This window comes from Aquarana catesbeiana, linkage group LG03 (assembly GCF_042186555.1).
Source record: "Aquarana catesbeiana isolate 2022-GZ linkage group LG03, ASM4218655v1, whole genome shotgun sequence".
In the NCBI taxonomy this organism is placed as follows: Eukaryota; Metazoa; Chordata; class Amphibia; order Anura; family Ranidae; genus Aquarana; species Aquarana catesbeiana.
Window position 1 is genome coordinate 379,760,526 of NC_133326.1, and position 19,447 is coordinate 379,779,972.

At 42.5% G+C, this 19,447-nt stretch overlaps 1 protein-coding gene across 2 annotated transcripts in view; it reads left to right on the plus strand.

The window, feature by feature from the left end:
- Positions 1-19,447, plus strand: part of KIF3A (kinesin family member 3A) — a 147,242-nt gene that overhangs the window by 60,905 nt on the left and 66,890 nt on the right. For both annotated transcript variants that reach the window (XM_073620672.1, XM_073620671.1), the window contains exons 7-9: positions 2,827-3,024; positions 7,489-7,663; positions 16,968-17,066. In XM_073620672.1, coding sequence (XP_073476773.1) covers positions 2,827-3,024; positions 7,489-7,663; positions 16,968-17,066 — 472 coding nt within the window. The remainder of the gene's footprint in view (positions 1-2,826; positions 3,025-7,488; positions 7,664-16,967; positions 17,067-19,447) is intronic.

A 19,447-nucleotide genomic window follows, 5' to 3' on the forward strand; every position in this document is an offset into this window, starting at 1 on the left:
ACCTGGACTGTTAGTGGGCCCTGAGGACAGGGTTGATGACCACTGCATTAGGGGATAGCCACTGCATTTCAATTTATTTTCAATCTTGTCCATTCTAGTTTCCAATAAAGCAGCTTTAGAAACTATCCTCTTGACATGAGTAAACAGGCAGATTGGACTGATGTGACAGACTTTAACGGTACAAGTGAAGGACATCGAAACAAAATAATAAAGTTTATTACAAATGATTAAAAAATGATTTTTCAAATAAAATCAATTCAATTATATGGTTTTAATCAATATGGCCTCCAATCAATTTGATCGGTCATTATTAAATTTATAGATCTCTGTTAGCACAATGTCAATAGGTCGACATGTTTCACATCTTTGCTTCCTCAGGACCTTTCATTCTTGACTTTAAAACAGAGATCCTGTTCAAAAGAAAGAAGAAGAAAAAAAGAGCACAAACATTATTTGCGTTTTGATTAGGTGGGAGTGCAACACATTCATTTTGACATACCAACCAATTAGGAGAAGACAGACATCGAGGGCCACTTGTATATAGAAAGGAGCCCACAGTAAGTGACTTGCCAAGTGTCATAGGAGAGCAATCCGAAAGCTATTATCTTCAGACAATAGGTAGATAAATATATATAATAGGAGCGATGGGATGAGCATATGGTTCTATTCTGAAAAAAATATACCAATAGACATGGAGTTGGTAGGTTATATTGGGGGATGAGGTAAATTCAGAGTGAGGTATTAGCAGCGATTAGTGTGGTACTTACTGGGGATAAAATCCCAGAAGAAAAAAGAGGAGAAAAGAGGAATTCCCCTCAGCCACGAATAGAGACCTGCAAGCCCTGCAGTTAATTCACCAGCATTGCCCCTATATAATTCATACAAAATGCATAGTCAGTGTTCTAGGTGCTAAATCCAGGTTATTGAAATGTTCGCAAAGAAACATATAAAGGAGTATACCTCAACAGTATCAAAGATATTACTCAATGGTGCTGTTCAAACCAGAGTCCTTTAATCTCCCTTGAAGATATTATTAGAGATCTGCAAACAGTCCAAGATAGTACTGTAAGAACCAATGGTGCCATTTCCTAGATATACATATGGGTTCAAGTAAAAAAAGGGATTCACTTCAAGTAGTTTGCAACAATATGCACACTTCGTCTATCTTGTAAAAAGCATCTTTATACCCGGTTAATATCACTATACAACAAGCATCTCTCCTCTTATCCTAATCATTAGATCAAGCCAAAGAGTCTATAAGATAAATAATTATAAGCAGCCAATGAGTTAATCAAATCTCGTCCACACAGCGTTGGTAATGTGTGTATTAGCAGCATATACCTTACACTCACCTTGGTTAGTTCCCACCACACAACACAGCACCGTCTACCAGTCCTTCTATCAACCAATTGATCTAATATAGCCAGTGGTTGGCGCCAAAACAGTGTCTTGATTGCTATATGTTTCAGGTGAGAGGAGGTGAGGATGCTGTCAGGTCATAGTGTCTTAAATTGGCATCCCTAATGGCAAAAATCACCGTCCCTGATCCCGCACATGTGCCAAACCACATTCCCGGCCGAGAACAAACCGAAAGTACGCGCCTGCTCCCAGATTTTTTAGCCCCTTGCCCGACCAAGGTGTTGCAGTTGAGGTGGTAGGAATTAACTGCAGGGCTTGCAGGTCTCTATTCGTGGCTGAAGGGAATTCTTTTCTCCCCTTTTTTCTTCTGGGATTTTATCCCTAGTAAGTACCACACTAATTGCAGCTAATACCTCACTCAGCATTTACCTCATCCCCCAATACAACCTACCAGCCCTATGTCTATTGGTATATATTTTTTTCAGAATAGAACCATATGGTCATCCCATCGCTCCTATTATATATATTTATCTACCTATTGTCTGAAGATACAAGCTTTCGGATTGCTCTCCTATGACACTTGGCACGTCACTTACTGTGGGCTCCTTTCTAGATGTAAGTAGCCCTCAATGTACGTCTTCTGACCTAATTGGTTGATATATCAAAATGCAAATAATGTTTGTGCTCTTTTTTCTTTTGAACAGGATCTCTGTTTTAAAGTAAAAAATGTAAGGTCCTGATGAAGCAAAGATGTGAAACGCGTTGACATCTTGACATTGTACTAACAGAGATCTATAAATTTACTAATGACCGATCATATTGATTGGAGGTCATATTGATTAGAACCATATAATTGAATTGATTTCACTTGAAAAATAATTTTTAAATAATTTTGTAATAAACTTATTTAGTATTATTTTGTTTCGATGTCCTTCACTGGTACCGTTTAAAGTCCGTCACATCAGTCCTATGTTCTAAAATATCATAAAGGATGAGGTACCCCCATAGCCCATGCAACCCCAATATGAGTAAACTGGCTTCTAGGTAGTGACCTAAAAATACTAGGCAAATGAAAACTTGAAAAGTGTAACAGTTGATTATGGTCCATAATTTTTTATTATACATAATGCTTCTCCATGAACAGAAATACTTGTGTGTAGAAAAACCATCTGATCACTTTCTGTGATATTGAATTCCAAACCTGATAGCAGATAATTTGGGTATATCATGACATAAATCAATGGACTTGCTGTCACCACCACATATTTGAGGATGCCATCAATGAAACAATACTAGCAAACACAGTGGCAATGAAATAAATACATTTTTTTCTTTTGTATTATGTATAGCATTATGTGCCTGCATATTTATGCTTTATGTGCTCAGAGATATGCTAAGAAAAACAAAGCACTGAATTGGAAAAGGTGCATTACACGCTGCTAACGATAACTGTTTTCTTCAACTCAGGGTTCTGAAAGACAAACAAAGACAGGAGCAACCGGACAAAGACTGAAAGAAGCCACAAAAATTAATTTGTCACTTTCCACCCTGGGAAACGTCATCTCCGCCCTGGTTGATGGGAAGAGCACTCACGTGCCATATAGGAACTCCAAACTTACACGACTGTTGCAGGATTCACTGGGAGGGAATTCCAAGACAATGATGGTAAATGCCATTATACATGTTACAGGCCTATCATCTCTGCAGTGGAAATTTAAAATTGTCCATCAGTGTTCACTTTCCCTTCAAGTAATGTATTTTGTTAATGTTGTTTTGTTTGGGCCTAGGAGGTTACTCAGTAGTATTCTGTAGCTGCAGTGTTTTGAAGGTTACTAGGTATGACAATACTAAGCCTAGCTTTCGTCATAAGGTGTGATTTTTAATTCATAATCCGTGTTTAGCTAAAGACAGGAAAAATCCAGAAGATGACTAAATTTTCATGTGCCTGGGCCTGTTGGATGCACTTTGTGGAGACGTCCTCATATCAAAACCTGAGAGACCCAAGTAACTGATTCTTCCATGTTCATTGGATACATGCATGGTCCTATCTTTGGGATGGTATTCCCATGGTACATGGAGCTGTCTAACCCTCAATTGATAACAGCCGTAAGTGACCTCTGACATGACAGTGTTCTCGGCCTCGAGGAGAGGAGGGAGGCCCACGGAGGAAACTTCTCTTCTTTTTTTCCCCAATCACTTACGACCTCCATCCGGCCCCTCATTCCTCCCCTTCCCCCTCCCTTTTTTTTTTTTCTTCTTTCTTGTTCCTCATTCTCTTTCTATCTCCCTTTTTCTTTGTCCCTAGACCATCAGGATGTGCCTAATCCAGGTTCCCCTACTTTTTGAAACAATCTGGATACAGCTCCCTAAGACCACCCATTCCTAATGGGGGCAATTTTGTTTTCGAGCCCTTGCCACTACCCCTGTCCTCCCTTCCTTCCTTTACAAATTATTCACTCATAGTCCTTTTATGATTGAGACAACGTAACATCCCCGGGCCCCTCCACAAAGGGGCCAATTTTTGTCCCGCTGAGGGCACCAAAGGTTTCTGTTAGATGCTTGGATTGTTGAGGAGAAAAATGGGAGTCAATACAAGCTTTTTCCTGGGTCTGGTCGATCTTTCAGGGATGGTAGTAACCCCTGTTCAGAACCCAGATATTTTGCTTCTTTTTTTTTTTGAAAATCTTTTTATTGAGTATAAGACATACAAACAATTAACAACATTAAACCTGCCACAGCATTGGGACTAGACCCACGCAGGAGTCAGTGCCAGCCGGCCATTGGGCTGCATCCAGCATTAATATCATACAGCTGTAGCATGTCCGAAAGAAAAGAACAACAACAAACAAACCTAGTGCGGTATTGGCTCCTGCTCAATTAAAGTATTTCATCAGATTTATCAGTTGAGACCCAAGGGACAGTATTAGATATCAAATAAACCCATTTCAGAGATTACATTACCATAAAATCAACCAATGTAGCAATATCACTTTCTCCCGTAGAGTGGTATTATGTACCTGTTCAATCAGTCTGCGGTTGCCGTGGAGGCCTCAGCTAGCCATTTGGCCCACATTCTCTCATATTTTTTGGGGCATCCCCTATTTTGATAGGTTTCCTTATAGAGTGGTAGTACTTTATTGACATGTGTTTTCCATAACAATATGGATGGCGGGGCACGTTTTTTCCAGCAGAGAGTGATCATTTTCCTTGCATAAAAGAGCAGGAGCCCTATGAGGGTTCTCTCTGCTATCCTGGGGGCTAATTCTTCCACTAAACCTAGAAGGCAGATCTGCGGGGTTGGGGTTATATCTGTTCTCACCACTTCTTGTATTACAGATAGTATTTCTGACCAGTAGTTTTTAATTGCTGGACAGGACCAGAAAATGTGTATAAAATCACCTGGATCCCCAGTACATCTCCAACACTCCGAGGACAGGGAGGTTCTCATCTTATGCAATCTATATGGGGTGAGATATGCCCGATGTAATATTTTGTATTGTATGAGACGGTCTCGAAGTGAGACCAGGATTTTGAAGGGGAATTCCCACATGTCCTCCCAATCCTCGGAGTCTAGTGTCGGGATATCCTGTGTCCATCGCTGCCAGAGCTTTGACAGATCTGGAGAGGAAACTCTGAGGAGATGTGCATAAAGGACTGAGGTCGGTTTCTTTGTGCATTCATATCTTGTGACCCTCTCCAGATCGGATTGCACTATTTGCGTGTCGTTGGGCATTATTTGGGCTTTAAACGCATGAGACAGTTGCATATAGCGAAATAGATGCGAGGGAGGCACATTGTATTGGGATACCAGGTGATTGAAGGGGTGTATGGCGGTACCGGTGGCGAGGTCAGATATCAGTTTAATACCGCATTTGGCCCATATTTTAGGGTCTGGTAATGAGTAGAGATGGGGTAGGGTAGGGTTGTCCCAAAGGGGGGGGTGTGCGGGGAGACTGCATTTCGTGGGAACTTCTCAAGTTCCATTCCTGCCCTCCAGGCCCTTAGTCGTGTGCATGGAGGTGGTCAAATCATATGGAGCCTTGGGACCTCAAAGGGGTAAATGTGTAAGGGCTTCCACAGAGCGAACCACCGCAGCCTCCAGAACCGCAGCGGGGTTGGACGCATCCGGTACTAGCCACCAAACTGCCGTGACCAGCTGGCCTGCCAGAAAATATTTCCAGCCCCCCCGCGACACCGGACGCTTTAGTGTGGAGAGTTTAAATCTAGGGGGATTTGGACCCCAGAGGAAGGAGGAGAAAATTTGGTTCAATTTCGTGAAAAATGAGCAAGGTATCCATTGTGGGGAATTACGAAATAGGTATGTAAATTTAGGTATGATTTTCATTTTAATTAAGTTAATGCGGCCTGATAGGGATAGAGGAAGGTTCTCTCAAGCTTTGAGTTTGGCCTTGACTACTTGGACCACCGGGTCTAGGTTAAGGGGATAAAGCTGGATGCGTCTCTCGAGACGCGTACCCCCAAGTACACCATTTCGTCCACCCATTGCATCTGCAGATCCTGCGGGGCAGATATTTTGCTTCTTTTTTACATTGTTGATAATTGTGATAATTGTGATATTTTGGCTGTATTGTTGTTGAAAATACACTCTGAATATGTCCATTTATATCTTGGCTGTATCTATAAAGTGATTTCAATAAAACTCATTATGGGGGAAAAGGAAAAAATCATGTGATAGGTGGAAAATATCCTGCAGAGCAGGAAATGGTGGATTGCAACTAGAGTCTGACATTTGTCAAGAAGATGGTCAGCAGCTCTGCAGCTAGTTGAGAACACCTGATAATCTGTTCCTTTATATATTTCCATATGACAAAAGCAAGGTTGTGGTAATCAGATGTTCACAACCAGCTGCAGAGCTCAACACCTACTAAATTTGCAAGTGCTGCCCTCTACTCAGTACTTCAAACCTATTTTTTACTTTTTTTGTAGATGACATTAGATAAACTCTTGTATGCTTTCTTTTCTGGCAGGCTGAGTTTTCTCTAATAACATTGTAGCCAGTCATTTTACTGGAAGGTGACCTTTTTCGTAATAACACTTGATGCCTCAAAGCATTTAGATGAGCATACTATTGCCAATACATTGAATAGTCCCCACGAAGGCTGCAGATACTTAGGTTTATTTTGTGTTCCAGGTATACTCTTGAATAGGGTTCTTCAAACTTTCTAAGCAAAGAGCCAGTTCACTGTCCTAAAGACTTTAAGGAGATCAGACTGTGGCCATTTGGAGTTGAGTAAAAAATTACCTTGCACCTGTGGTCAGTCCAGGTAGGAATAATGCCCTATGGTTGGCGTCAGTAGAAAGAATAGTGGAACATATATGGTATCAGTGGGAGGAATCCCCCCCCCATTGTTGTTGTCAAGCCATTTAAGATAACATGTTTTGGAAGAGTTATGAAGGGTGCCAAGCTGAATTCTTTCTAAAAATGTTAGCTACGGTACTTTGCTACTATTCTGATGCAAGATGGACCCTGAACAAAGAATACCTGTTTTCTCTGTGACCTTAAATTACTGAACGCAAGTCATTTGCTTGAATGTGTTGAAGTCAGTGATCGTGCATGGCAACCAGACAACTAGAATTTTCAGGAGAAGGCACAGGTTTCCTCTTATACGTAGTTGTGAAAAATTGAAGTTGTGATTTGGACAAGTCATGAAACATTTTTTTTCCAGTTTTTTTAATATGAATTTAATTCATTTATATATCTTCATTCATTATTCTTCAGTGTGCATTAGGTCCTCTTAGTATTAAGTGTCCAACAAATTATGCTGCCTGTAACACTATAGCTCATACAAGACTGCATTAAATGAGTGCGTAAATGATCTCTTTTCAACTTTACATGGTTCCGAATTCCTAAGTTTGCAGTAATTGGTAAAATGTTTCCATGAACACTTAAGACATATTTGAAAATGTAAAAAAAAAATCAAAGGTACCTAGTATTCAGGCGATATTGTTTCACAGTGTATATACCTGATCATTATTCTTTACAGAGTTGTCAGCATCTGAGGGGTATTGATAAATTACTGTGATATTTTATAGAGAAAACAAGCCAGTCAGAAAACATTACACATATTTTTTTAGTGATGATTTGCAATCCATTTATGTACTTTACAGTGCGCAAATATCGGTCCTGCAGATTACAACTATGATGAGACAATCAGCACTCTCCGTTATGCAAACAGAGCAAAAAATATCAAAAATAAGGCCAGAATCAATGAAGATCCTAAAGATGCCCTTTTGCGCCAGTTTCAGAAGGAAATTGAAGAACTCAAAAAGAAACTTGATGAAGGTAATGTTTGACTGATACGAATGTTCAAGGAGATTGGAGATGGGCAGCTTTCAGAAATGTCCCTTTCGATGATGTGCTCCCAGACTTCTTTGTGCTATATGGTGCCTTTTAAAGACAATAAACCACAACTGGAAATATTTAGGAATCTGAATTTCTTAATCGTACAGTACAGGACACAGATTTTTAATTATAACCATGGGTTATATGCAGCTATTTTTAGGTGATCAGTTATTGGCAAAACGAAACCTGCAGGGACAGCCTCTATATAACCCTTCCCACTCCCAACAAACCTCCATTTTTTATTTTGCTAGTGTCATTAGGTGATGGACATCTTCTCGCTTCTGAGAGAAGCTTACCTCTTTAATGCCAACATTCCCCTCAATGTGGTTTAATGGCAGAAGGCTTTTTACCTTGCTGCATTGTTCTGGGTGTCTTATGGACACACATAGCAGGGCTCGGGAGCGAGCATGCGCAAGTACCGCCATAGCACTCGGAGGGATGAAGCCAAGAGCGCTGGTGGAGGACCCCAGAAGAGGAGGATCGGGGCTGCCCTGTGCAAAATCATTGCACAGAGCAGGTAAATATAACATGTTTGGTATTTTAATAAAAAATTTAAAAACCTCGGCACATTATTTTGAGATACCAACAGGCTGGTATAAATGTCCAGGACCGTGATCTGCTGCTGATGGAGCCCTGTCCCTAAAGACTCCTTGGTGATTTGCCCATCTTGGAGTGCAAGGCCAGGATAGGGCTGGTACCTATTAAACCTTCCCAGACCTAGAAGAAAACAACTAGGTTAGAGGGCTTGCACCCTTTCTGACCCAGGGTGCTGCCACTTAGGGGGCATATGGCTGTATTGGAAGCTGCAAGACTTTAAACGTTGTGTTGCAGCCATGAAGCTGAAGCACTGACTTTTAAAAATTGGAGATAGTATTTTTCTGGCCTCTGTTGCATGGATGTGATTTTGGTCACTTCACTGTGTATGAATGTGCCATATTGCTTCCTTTGGGGCATTCTCATGGTTAGGACTTCGGTTTTCCCTCCTGTGTCAGCCTTTGATTTTGCTCTTATGGCTAATGCCTTGGATGGAGGTAGACTAGAATGATCTTTCCTCTAGCCTGGAGGAGTTGGATCAGAATGAGATGTTTTTGACTAAGGTCTCATCAAAGCCTAAAGCGGAACTTCAGCCAAAAGAGGAAGTTCCGTTCTTCCTTTTCTACCCGCCTCTTCTGCCACATTTGGCACAAATAATTTTTATTTGAGGGGGGGGTAGCGGGTGCTTGTTTTTACAGGTACCCGCTCCCACTTCCGGTCTGATCGCCACAGCGATCCAAGAAGTTTGCCCCCCCCCCGCAGCCTTCTGGGACATGTCACAGGTCCCAGTGAGCAGCTGGCTGTGGAGCCACAAGCAGTCACAACCGGCTGTCCACAGTATGCTGGACAGCACCGGATCCTGGGACAGGTGAGTGTCTGTTCATTAAAAGTCAGCAGCTACAGTTTTTGAAGCTGCTGACTTTTAACTATTCAAAAGATGACTGAAGAACCAGTTTAAAGATACCATTGCTACCCTTATTGACACACTATGTGCTCCTTTTTTTTTTTCACAATGCTAGACCTCAGCCCCTTTGCTCAGCAATGTCATATTGAGAAGGGTTTCCTACAGAAGCGGATGGTCCCTGTGGCTGTTCCAGAAATGTGGGTTCACAAGACACCAACGGCCCCTGTTAATCCTGTATTTTAGGTTCCTGTTTTTTTTTGGCAGGCTCTTCTTTGCAACTCATAGTTGCGTTCATGGCCCCTGCAGACTCTTGCTGCCTGGACTAGGGGCATGCCCCAAGATCTTAGATGAATCCTAACGAATCCCTCCATTCACACCACTTGGAGCGCTTACCCTTGGAATTACACTACTGGGTAAACAGCCTGGTGGATACATTTTGCCAGATTTTCAGGATGAGCCTCCTCTCTGTCAATGTGCCAAGGATCCTTTGGCTCAATTGCTAGTTGACAGAACTCCTGGACAAAAGCACCTCCAGCAGCTGTCCTTCAAATGATAATGCCTGTGTGGTCCCACCCTGGACAAGTACATCAAGGAGTTCACAGCGGGTAAGAGTACTTTCCTCCCCCAGAAAAAGGCTTGGGCACCTGCGGGTAGGCCTTCTGCTCTTAAAATTAGGAAAAAAAAATTTCTTCATCTCAGGGCTCCAGTTTCAAGTCTAAGGATGTCCATAAACTTAGTGAAGTTTGGCTGGTTCCTATTGAACTGGCTTAAATTCTATCTGCGGGTGGCCCTGTGGAAGCCATTCTTTCCAACGTCCTTCTATTGAAAAATCAAGGAGGCACACGGAAAATTGTCAGGCAAACATCGCCTGCATCCAGTCAGGTTGAATAAAAAATCTAATGTGTGTATGGCCAGCTTAAGTCTGGAAAAGCTCTTTGTCAGAAGATTTTTTTATGGATTTCAAATTTCTAAGTCTGGAGCCCTTTTCCAAATGAAGGGTTGCCCCCACTTGGGCTTTCCAAGCGTTTGGGTCCAGTTTCATTTCTAAGGGCAGCAAACTGGAGTTTCGGATTCCTCCTTGCCTCATGTGTTTGAATTTGCCCCACAAAGATGGAGAGATATTCTTGCTGCTATTCATCAGTTCATTTCTTAGGGGGTCATTACCCCAGTTCCTAACAAGGAAGGTCTTCAGGGGTTTTTATTCAAACCTGGTCGTAGTTTCCAAAGCAAATTGATCCAGATTGGCCAACTTGACTTGTTTCTGTGGGTTCAAAAGTTTCACATGACATAGGTCATGGCTAGCTTGGTTGTTGCCTCCCTTTTTCCTCACCAGCACTATCGACATTTTGCTGTGGGCTTGCCCTGGTCATAGCTCTGCTCCGGGTATTCATGTTATGGTAAACCTGGATGATCTCTGTTAAACGACCAGTTCTCCATGTCCTTGTCAGTCAATGTTCAGCAGATAGTGCATACTTTTGTAAATTGTCACAAGAACCAACTCACCAATTAAACTGCCTGAGCCTGACATTTGAGCTTCTTTCTGTCCAGGATCTTTGGCCCCTGGACTAACTTTAGTCTCTCCCTTCACAGGCCTGGGCCTCCTGCATCATTGGCCTTCATTAATCATCAATGAGGCACCAGAAGTAGGAAAGAAAAGTGGATTTAATTCTTTGATTCTCTCTTTGGCAGAACTGCTTGTTCCAGCCCTGTCTGTTTTTCTCATCCCAGGTATGGAAAATTTTCAGGTAGACTTTTTCAGCTGTCAGCTTTTTCAGCTTTTGGAACAAGGGTAATGGGCTCTCAATCTCAAAGCCTTTCACTGGGAAAATCAGTGTGCTGCTGTTTCTCCTCCCCCCGGTTCTTATGTAGCTGAGAATCGAGGTAATGTGATCACTTATTAAAAAAAAAGAGAGAAAAAAACGGTATCTATAATGTTTTTTTCTTTATCGTACATCATGGGACACGGAGCCTTAAGTAATAACTTAATGGTATATAGGCACCTTCAGGTGATGGACACTGGTATACCCAATCCAGGAAGTTCGCTCCCTGTATAACCCCTCCTCCTATCAGGAGTACCTCAGTTTTTTCGCCAGTGTCTGTGTGTTGGTCACGAGTGAAGATGTGCTCTGAGGAGCTCCAGGAGGGATCCAAGCTGGATTTTTAAATAGCTTCCATAGACCAGATCCATCCAAAGTGCCACTGAGGCCAAAGTGGATGGTACCTGGGCCTTGTATCCGAAGCACGAGGTTTTGCCTGTAACGCCTCTCTTTGTAGGGCTGGGCCCCAGGATCCAGGGCTTTGGTCATGCTACATTACCTAAAGCTTTCCTTGTGGAGTGCTTTTTACAGGTCCAAGGGAGTGGAACCCCGATAAAAAGGGACCCGGTCCTTGAAGGTTTGCTAAACGCAGCTCGCCGTGATGGGTGAAGGTTGGATTGCCTGTTAATTCAGCAAATCCTGTGGCAGGGATAAGGTAAGGGAAGAAACTTAGGAACTAAATAGTCCACCTATGCTTTCTTCTGTAAGGGGGAAAAAAAACGCTGTCATGCCTTAATTCTCCACTAGAGGGAGTCTATGCACATACCTTAATCTGTTGTCTTCACTGTAAAGCATCAGTGTCAGTCTGTGTGTGGCCGCAGCAGCTTATGCAGGGGGATTTCTCTCAGGTAAGAGATCTGCCAAAATGCTCTTTTCTTCCCCCTGAAGGGACAGAGGGTTAGGGAAACATCAGCGGTGTACCCCCTTGTAAAACACCCCTCCCCCCCTGCCGTGGGGGGTGTGGAGGTCCCGAAATTTGTTCCATCTGTTGTTTCCTTATGCTGGCTGGTGCCAGGGGCTCTGGCTCCCCCCCCCTCTCGAGTTGGGTCTGTAGACATGAAAGCTGCCTGCGCGGGAACATTTTCAAAACTAAAGAGGGGGGGGCGGATTTTTGGAGACGCAGCGCCGTGCAACGTCCACGAGGACGCACGCCAGGCAAACAGGATAATAAAAAGACGGCTGGAGCAGTCTCTCCTCGGCTGACGAGGAGGAGCAAGCAGGCTGCACACGGGACACAAGAGCTGTGGGGCATGTAAGGGTTTCAAACTGGCATTCCTGATACAGGAAGGACTTTGTTCCCAGCACTAGGCTGAACTTAATAGCGGCATCATTCTGTCATGACTATGTTCAGCAAATAGTGCAACTTAATAGTGCCTCTGCTTTTGTGCTTAGGGCTATGGGTACCAAAAAAGACACCACAAAAAAACAAGTATTTCACCCCCAGGCGTTAGGAGTTCCAGTCGTATCTCCACACTGTCATCCTCACCTGAAATGCCAATTATGGCAAGCCAGGGTGAGCCATCGGAACAACTTGATGCAGCTGCTTCTCACAGTTCAGCCCCTGTATACGCGACTGAAGATGTCCTTTCCTCCTCCCTGCAGGCCCTGGAAGGAAGATTAGAGTCTTTAATCGCATCCATCATTCAAATGGATAAGAAGCGTGCTAGATCCCCCTCCCCTACCTCAGACCCTTTGCAAGGGGAACAGTGGGCACAGAATGAGGTATTACCCTCAGCCGATCAGGAGGAAAGACAAACCGATGATTCCTCTGTGGAGGAAAATATGGTAGATGAACCTTGTTCAGCCTCACAATCTGAGAAGTTGCTGATACAATCTCTTACGGAGATGGTTTGTTCTACTTTCTTGCTACCCCTAACGGAGTCTCCTGAAAGCTCGGTTTCTTCCTTGGGTTCTTTAAAACCTTCACAGCCTTTGCATGCGTTTCCCATCCATGCATTACTAGAACAGCTTATTTATGCTGAATGGGATCACCTGGATAAGCATTTTCTACCTCCAAAGACATTTTCAGTTCTCTATCCCATGGAGGAGAAATTCACCAAAAAATGGAAGGTACCAGCAGTTGACGCTGCGATTTCCAGTGTGAATAAAAGTCTAACTTGTTCGGGAGACAATGCACAAATGCTTAAGGATCCAACAAATAAAAGGTTGGAATTCCAGTTAAAACCTGCTTTTTCCTTGGCAGGTGCCGTTACTCAGCCTGCAGTCGCTTCACTAGGCGTCTGTCAATCCCTAAAGGACCAATTTAGACAGGCCCTTAAAGAGGTTCCTGCACAACAAGCCGGGGAATTGGCCAAACTACCAAAAGCATTATGCTTTGCCATAGATGCCATTAAAGATTCTGTTCACCAGGCGTCCCACCTTACGCTTATGTAGAATCCTGTGGTTAAAAAATTGGTCAGCCGAAGCAACTGGGTTCCCTTTTCATGGGGAGCGGCTATTTGGGGATGATTTGGACAAATATATCAAAACAATTTCCAGTGGGAAAAGTATTCTTTTGCCAGTCAAAAGAAAGTATAAACGCCCTTCATTTAAACTGGCTCTTTCTCCTGTGCCAGGGGCTTCCGCCTCTAGGCAGTGGCGACGGCCTCAGCCGTCAGACTCTAGAGGAAAACCTTAGGGTCAGGCCCAGACTCAAAGGAAGTCCTGGGGCCGGAAACCTGCAAAGCAGAATGCTAAAGCCTCATCATGAAGAGGCACCCCCCCTCGCCAGGGTGGGGGGAAGACTTCTGCAGTTTTCAGAAGTCTGGCAAGAGGAAATTCAGGACAGATGGGTCATCTCCACGGTAATGCTGGGGTACAAACTGGAATTTCGGGACTTTCCACCGTCTCGTTTCCTGAGGTCAAGCGTTCCCAAAGATCCAGAAAAAAGACAAACTCTGTCAAACCTTTTTATGGTACCAAAGCCAAATGGAGATGTCAGACCCATTCTAGATCTAAAAAATCTAAATCGGTTCCTGAAGATCCGCTCCTTTCGCATTGAGACGATCAGGTCAGTAGTTTCTATCCTATTAGGAGGAGAACTTCTGGCGTCTATCGACATCAGGGATGGAGTAATTGGGTCTGATCATAGACACAGCCCAGAAAAAGGTGTTCTTCAAAGATCAACTCCATAAGAGAGCTGGTGCGGATGGTCAGGTCAAAAGGCGATCCCTCCATTCGCCTTTGCATGGGGTTGCTAGGAAAGATGGTGGCTTCATTTGAAGCGCTTCCCTATGCCCAGTTCCATTCAAGACTGTTGCAAAATAGTATCCTGTCTACTTGGAACAAAACAATTCAAGCTTTAGGCTTGCCAATGCGGCACAAAACAATTCAAGCTTTAGACTTGTCAATGCGGCTGTCCCCAAGAGTGCCCCAAAGCCTCAGTTGGTGGTTACTAACCCAGAATCTGCTGAAAGGAAAATCCTTCAGACCAGTTATCTGGAAAGTGGCATCGACAGATGCCAGCCTTTCAGGCTGGGGAGCAGTACTAGAAAAGACAACTTACCAGGGACAGTGGTCAAGAGCTGAAAGAACCTTGCCCATCAATATCCTAGAGATGCGGGCAGTGCGTCTGGCTCTAAAGGCCTGGACTTCCAGGTTACGGGATTGTCCTGTCAGGATCCAATCCGACAATGCCACAGCTGTGGCCTATATCAATCACCAAGGGGGCACCAAGAGTCTCTCAGTGCAGAGAGAGGTGAACCATATTCTAACTTGGACAGAAAGGAATGTTCCGTGCCTATCGGCAGTCTTCATTCCGGGAGTAGAGACTTGGCAGGCAGACTACTTAAGTCGCCAGCAGTTATTCCAGGGGCAATGGTCTCTTCACCCCAACATTTTTTGGACTATTTGCCAAAGATGAGGGACTCTGGACGTAGATCTTCTAGCGTCCAGATTCAACATGAAGTTCGTCAACTTTGTGGCCAGAACAAGGTATCCACTCGCATTCGGAAAACAGATGCGTTGGTGAACCTGTGGGATCAGTTCGCACTGATCTCTGCATTCCCCCCTATTCAGTTGCTGCCTCGACTTCTTTGCAGGATCAAGCTGGAAAGAAAGCCGGTAATTCTGGTAGCACCAGCATGGTCCAGAAGGTCATGGTATGCAGAAATCATAAAGATGGCAGTGGAGTCTCCATGGTCCCTCCCACTATGGCCAGATCTGCTCTCACAGGGACCGAAATTCCATCCTACCTTAAGGTCTCTAAATTTAACGGCTTGGCTATTGAAACCCACATTCTGAAGAAACGTGGGCTTTCCAGGTCAGTTATCTCTACCCTGATTAATGCAAGGAAGCCAGCTTCCAGAACTATATATTATAGGGTCTGGAGGGCTTATGTTTCCTGGTGTGAATCCAAGGGTTGGCACCCTTGCAAATATATCATAGGCAGAATTCTTGCCTTTCTACAATTAGGCGTAGAGATGAAGTTGGCCTTGAGTACTATTAAAGGCCAAGTCTCAGCTTTATCGGTCTTATTTCAAAGCCCGCTTGCTACACATTCTTTAGTCCGGGGTTTTATGCAAGGGGTGATGCGGCCTAATCCGCCAGTCAAACCTCCTTTGAACCCTTGGGACTTCAACTTAGTTTTGTCAGTGTTACAAAAACAGACAAACATTTGAACCGAACAGCATATTCCCTTAGTCCTTCTGACAAGGAAGCTGGTGTTCTTGGTTTCTACATCCTCAGCAAGAAGGGTTTCGGAATTGGCTGCGCTTTCTTGTAAAGAGACATACTTGATTATTCATGAAGACAGAGTGGTGTTACGCCCTCGTCTAGACTTTTTGCCAAAAGTGGTTTCAGGTTTTCTCCTGAACCAAGATATTGTCCTGCCATAGTTTTTTCCAAAACTATGTTCCAGGGAGGAGAAGTCACACCATTGTCTTGATGTGGTAAGAGCAGTGAAAATCTATTTAAAGACAACTGCTCAGATTAGAAAGACTGATGTCTTATTTATCATGCCAGAGGGTCCTAAGAAAGGATAGGCAGCGCCGAAATCCACTGTCGCTAAGTGGATTTGGCAAGTTATAATTCAGACTTATAATTTAAGGGGTAAGATTCTCCCTTTTCAAGTCAAAGTGCACTCTACCAGGGCGGTTAGTGCTTCTTGGGCAGTGCGTCACCAGGCCTCCATGGCTCAGATCTGTAAGGCCGCAACTTGGTCTTCAGTGAATACATTCACCAAGTTTTATTAAGTGGATGTAAGGAGGTATGAGGATATCGCCTTCGGGCGCAGTGTGCTGCAGGCAGCAGTATAGGTCCTCATGTCTGGGAGTACCCTGCCGGTTGTGTCTCCCTCCCCTCAAGTAGCATTGCTATGGGACGTCCCATTAAGTTATTACTTAAGGCTCTGTGTCTCATGATGTACGATAAAGAAAATAGGATTTTTTTATAACAGCTTACCTGTAAAATCCTTTTGTTGGAGTACATCATGAGACACAGAGATCCCTCCCATCTTTTTGGGGTTTAAGTATATTGCTTTGCTACAAAAACTGAGGTACTCCTGGAAGGAGGAGGGGTTATATAGGGAGTGAACTTCCTGGATTGGGTATATCAGTGTCCATCACCTGAAGGTGCCTATATACTATTAAGTTATTACTTAAGGCTCCGTGTCCCATAATGTACTCCAAGAAAATGATTTTCCAGGTAAGCTGTTATCAAAATCCTATTATTTTTTTTTTTTTTATATCCATACACAAATGTTTTGCCTTTCATTTCTATTGTAAACTGAGTGGGTTGTTTTACAAGATGAGGGTTTACAATCACTTTAAGCTGAAGACTCCGAATCAGACAGGTTAAATAGAACTAAATGAGATTAATGTAAATCTTTCACAAGTAAAGCTACAAAGACAAAGCGGACCTGTACTCCAGCAGTGTTGTCCTTCAGATGGTGCTAAACAAAGCAAGTGAATGGTAAAGCACTTACATAAGGTATTTTATAGCTGTTTTTTGTTGAGGCCCACTGTTTCATAAAATCTATTCAATTTGTTAGGAGAGGAAATTTCTGGTTCTGAAGATAGTGGATCAGATGAGGATGACGATGAAGATGGAGAAATTGGAGAGGATGGAGAAAAGAAAAAAAGACGAAGAGGTTAGTTCTCCCCACCTAAAATTTATCTTCGTTGTATTACCATAGCTTTTTTTTTTTTTTTTTTGTTTTTTTTTTGTTTTTTTGTTTTTTTTTTGTTCCATCACATTAGGGCCAAAGAATATTTGTTCAGTATCTTGAACTTGAGTGACGTGTGTTTTTAGAATGTTTTGTTTTTTGTCAAACTCCTAATTATGTAGCTGAGAGGGTGTGCAAACTAGGCAATATTTTAAGCTGTTAACTTATACAAACTTTGCTTTCAGCAAATTTGAGATATATAAAGAATTTGAGTGTGGGGTTTTGTTGGATTTGACTGATACCATAAGCATCTTATGGAAGTCAAGAGTGATTACAGTGACCTATGACATCTGTTTGTGGGGGTCCTTAGGAAGTCATACATTAATGTTTGTAACCTCTCCTTTATGGAATAATGTTTTTTTTTGTTTTGGTTTCAGCTTTCATAATGAGATAGCATGAACTTTGTCAAATGTAATTAACCATTATTATTACTCAGTATTTGTAAAACACCAACAGTGTTTTACAGTGTTGTACACTTTATTTGACAGTGTACAACTTCTAAAAGGTTTAAACACATTACATAAGTAAAGTACCGGTAAATAAAAAGCAAATGACACATTCTGCATTCTTACATTGTAAATGGAACGTTTATCTGATCTTAGACTTGTTTGTATACTGTCCAGTTTGTGACCTCAAATACTAGAGTCCTTGTTACTCACAAGCTGAGAAATTCCAAAAATGGTTCCACTGAGATCATAGAACGCCTTGCTAGAGCAAAGCTTATCATATCATCTGTTATCAGAAATGTTGCTGCATTTCCTACTCATTCTACTTTGGTGGCGTCATAGCGGGTTGTGAGGTATACCGAGTCACACTAATGTGCTAATCATTTCACATATTGGTTATCTGATGGAGATTTCTCTTTGGTTTGTAAAAATGGTCATGCAGATAAATGATGGCAGAGTAGTATGAGATACATTTGGCAACAGTGGGACATGGCATTTAACTGTGTACATTGTATAGCCGGCTATACAGTAAATTAATACAGAGGTACATATGTCCCAAAACGTGGGTACTTTGGTAAAACGTGGGTTTTTCCATTAATAACACGTGATCTGAGCTTTGCGGTATAAAATATGTTCCTGCAAAGCACAACTTACATTGTATTCTTTAAACTCCAACTCAAGGAATTTAAAAAAAAAATCCACCCTTGCAGTGGACCAGCCCGCACTGCAAGGGTTAGCTGCTCGTTATGTCTAGGGAATCACAGAAGAGTGGGTGGAGCCTCAGCATCATCACGTACATTACAGGGATATTTAAACCTGTATTGTATGCGTAGGAGGCTGGAGTGCGACCAAAGCTGGCTGCAATTTACAGTGCACCTGTGAGGGAGCAGTCGCAGCACTGGATGGAGCCCTCTGGAATAGGAAATAAGGTAATTAATTACACCTAAATTTTCTGCACCAGTTGTGTTAATCTTAGGTAAAATAGACCTCTAAGCCCTGGTTCACACCAGTGCAACTTCTTATGCGACTTGACAGTTCATGAGTGCAAGAACTTTGAAAAAAGTTCCTGCACTATTTCTGTGTGATTTCGATGCAAATTGTATTGATATCTGTTACATGAAGTTACACTGATATCCGCAAGCTGCACATGAAGCAGCGCTGAAGTAGCGTGACGTCAAAAAAGCACTGTTTTAATTTTTGTTTTCTCTCCTTAATATGAGGAATATGTTATGGCAATTTTTTTCACTAGCATGGTAAATTCATAATCACCTGGTGTCAGTAAACCCAAAAATAAAAATCACATTAAAGCATTCACAATACATTTCACTAACAGTGCATGCCTCCTTCTTTTTTCTTTTTTTTTTTTTTTTTTTTTCTTTTCATACTTCCATTTTTTATGAAAATACTTGTTGATCCTGCCACTGATCCCCTCTTCCTCTGTGTGGTGGAAATGATCTGGCAGCCTATGTACCCTTTGCTATTGAGGAAGAGATCTCTTTACCTGTGAACCAGACCACCTGAGAACATATAAACATTGGATTAAGCATAACATACCCTCCAGGGGTCATATAGTTGTAGGAAGTGCAATTGTTTGTCACAAGTGGTGGAACACCGTAGAAGAAAAAGGAAGAACAGTAAATTGTGCACAGTTGTATGCAGCACAGTGTGGGACTTTTTTCACTGAGATTGTTTTGTGGAATTAATACCTGGACACTATTCTATGGACTTGGAACACAATTATATTGTGCTAAGCACTGTACCTTTTTTATATATAATTTAAGCATGTTACCAAACTTTTTTCCCAGTGCTTTTTTGAAGAACATGCATTTTAGTCCACTATTATTATTGAGAAACACTTTT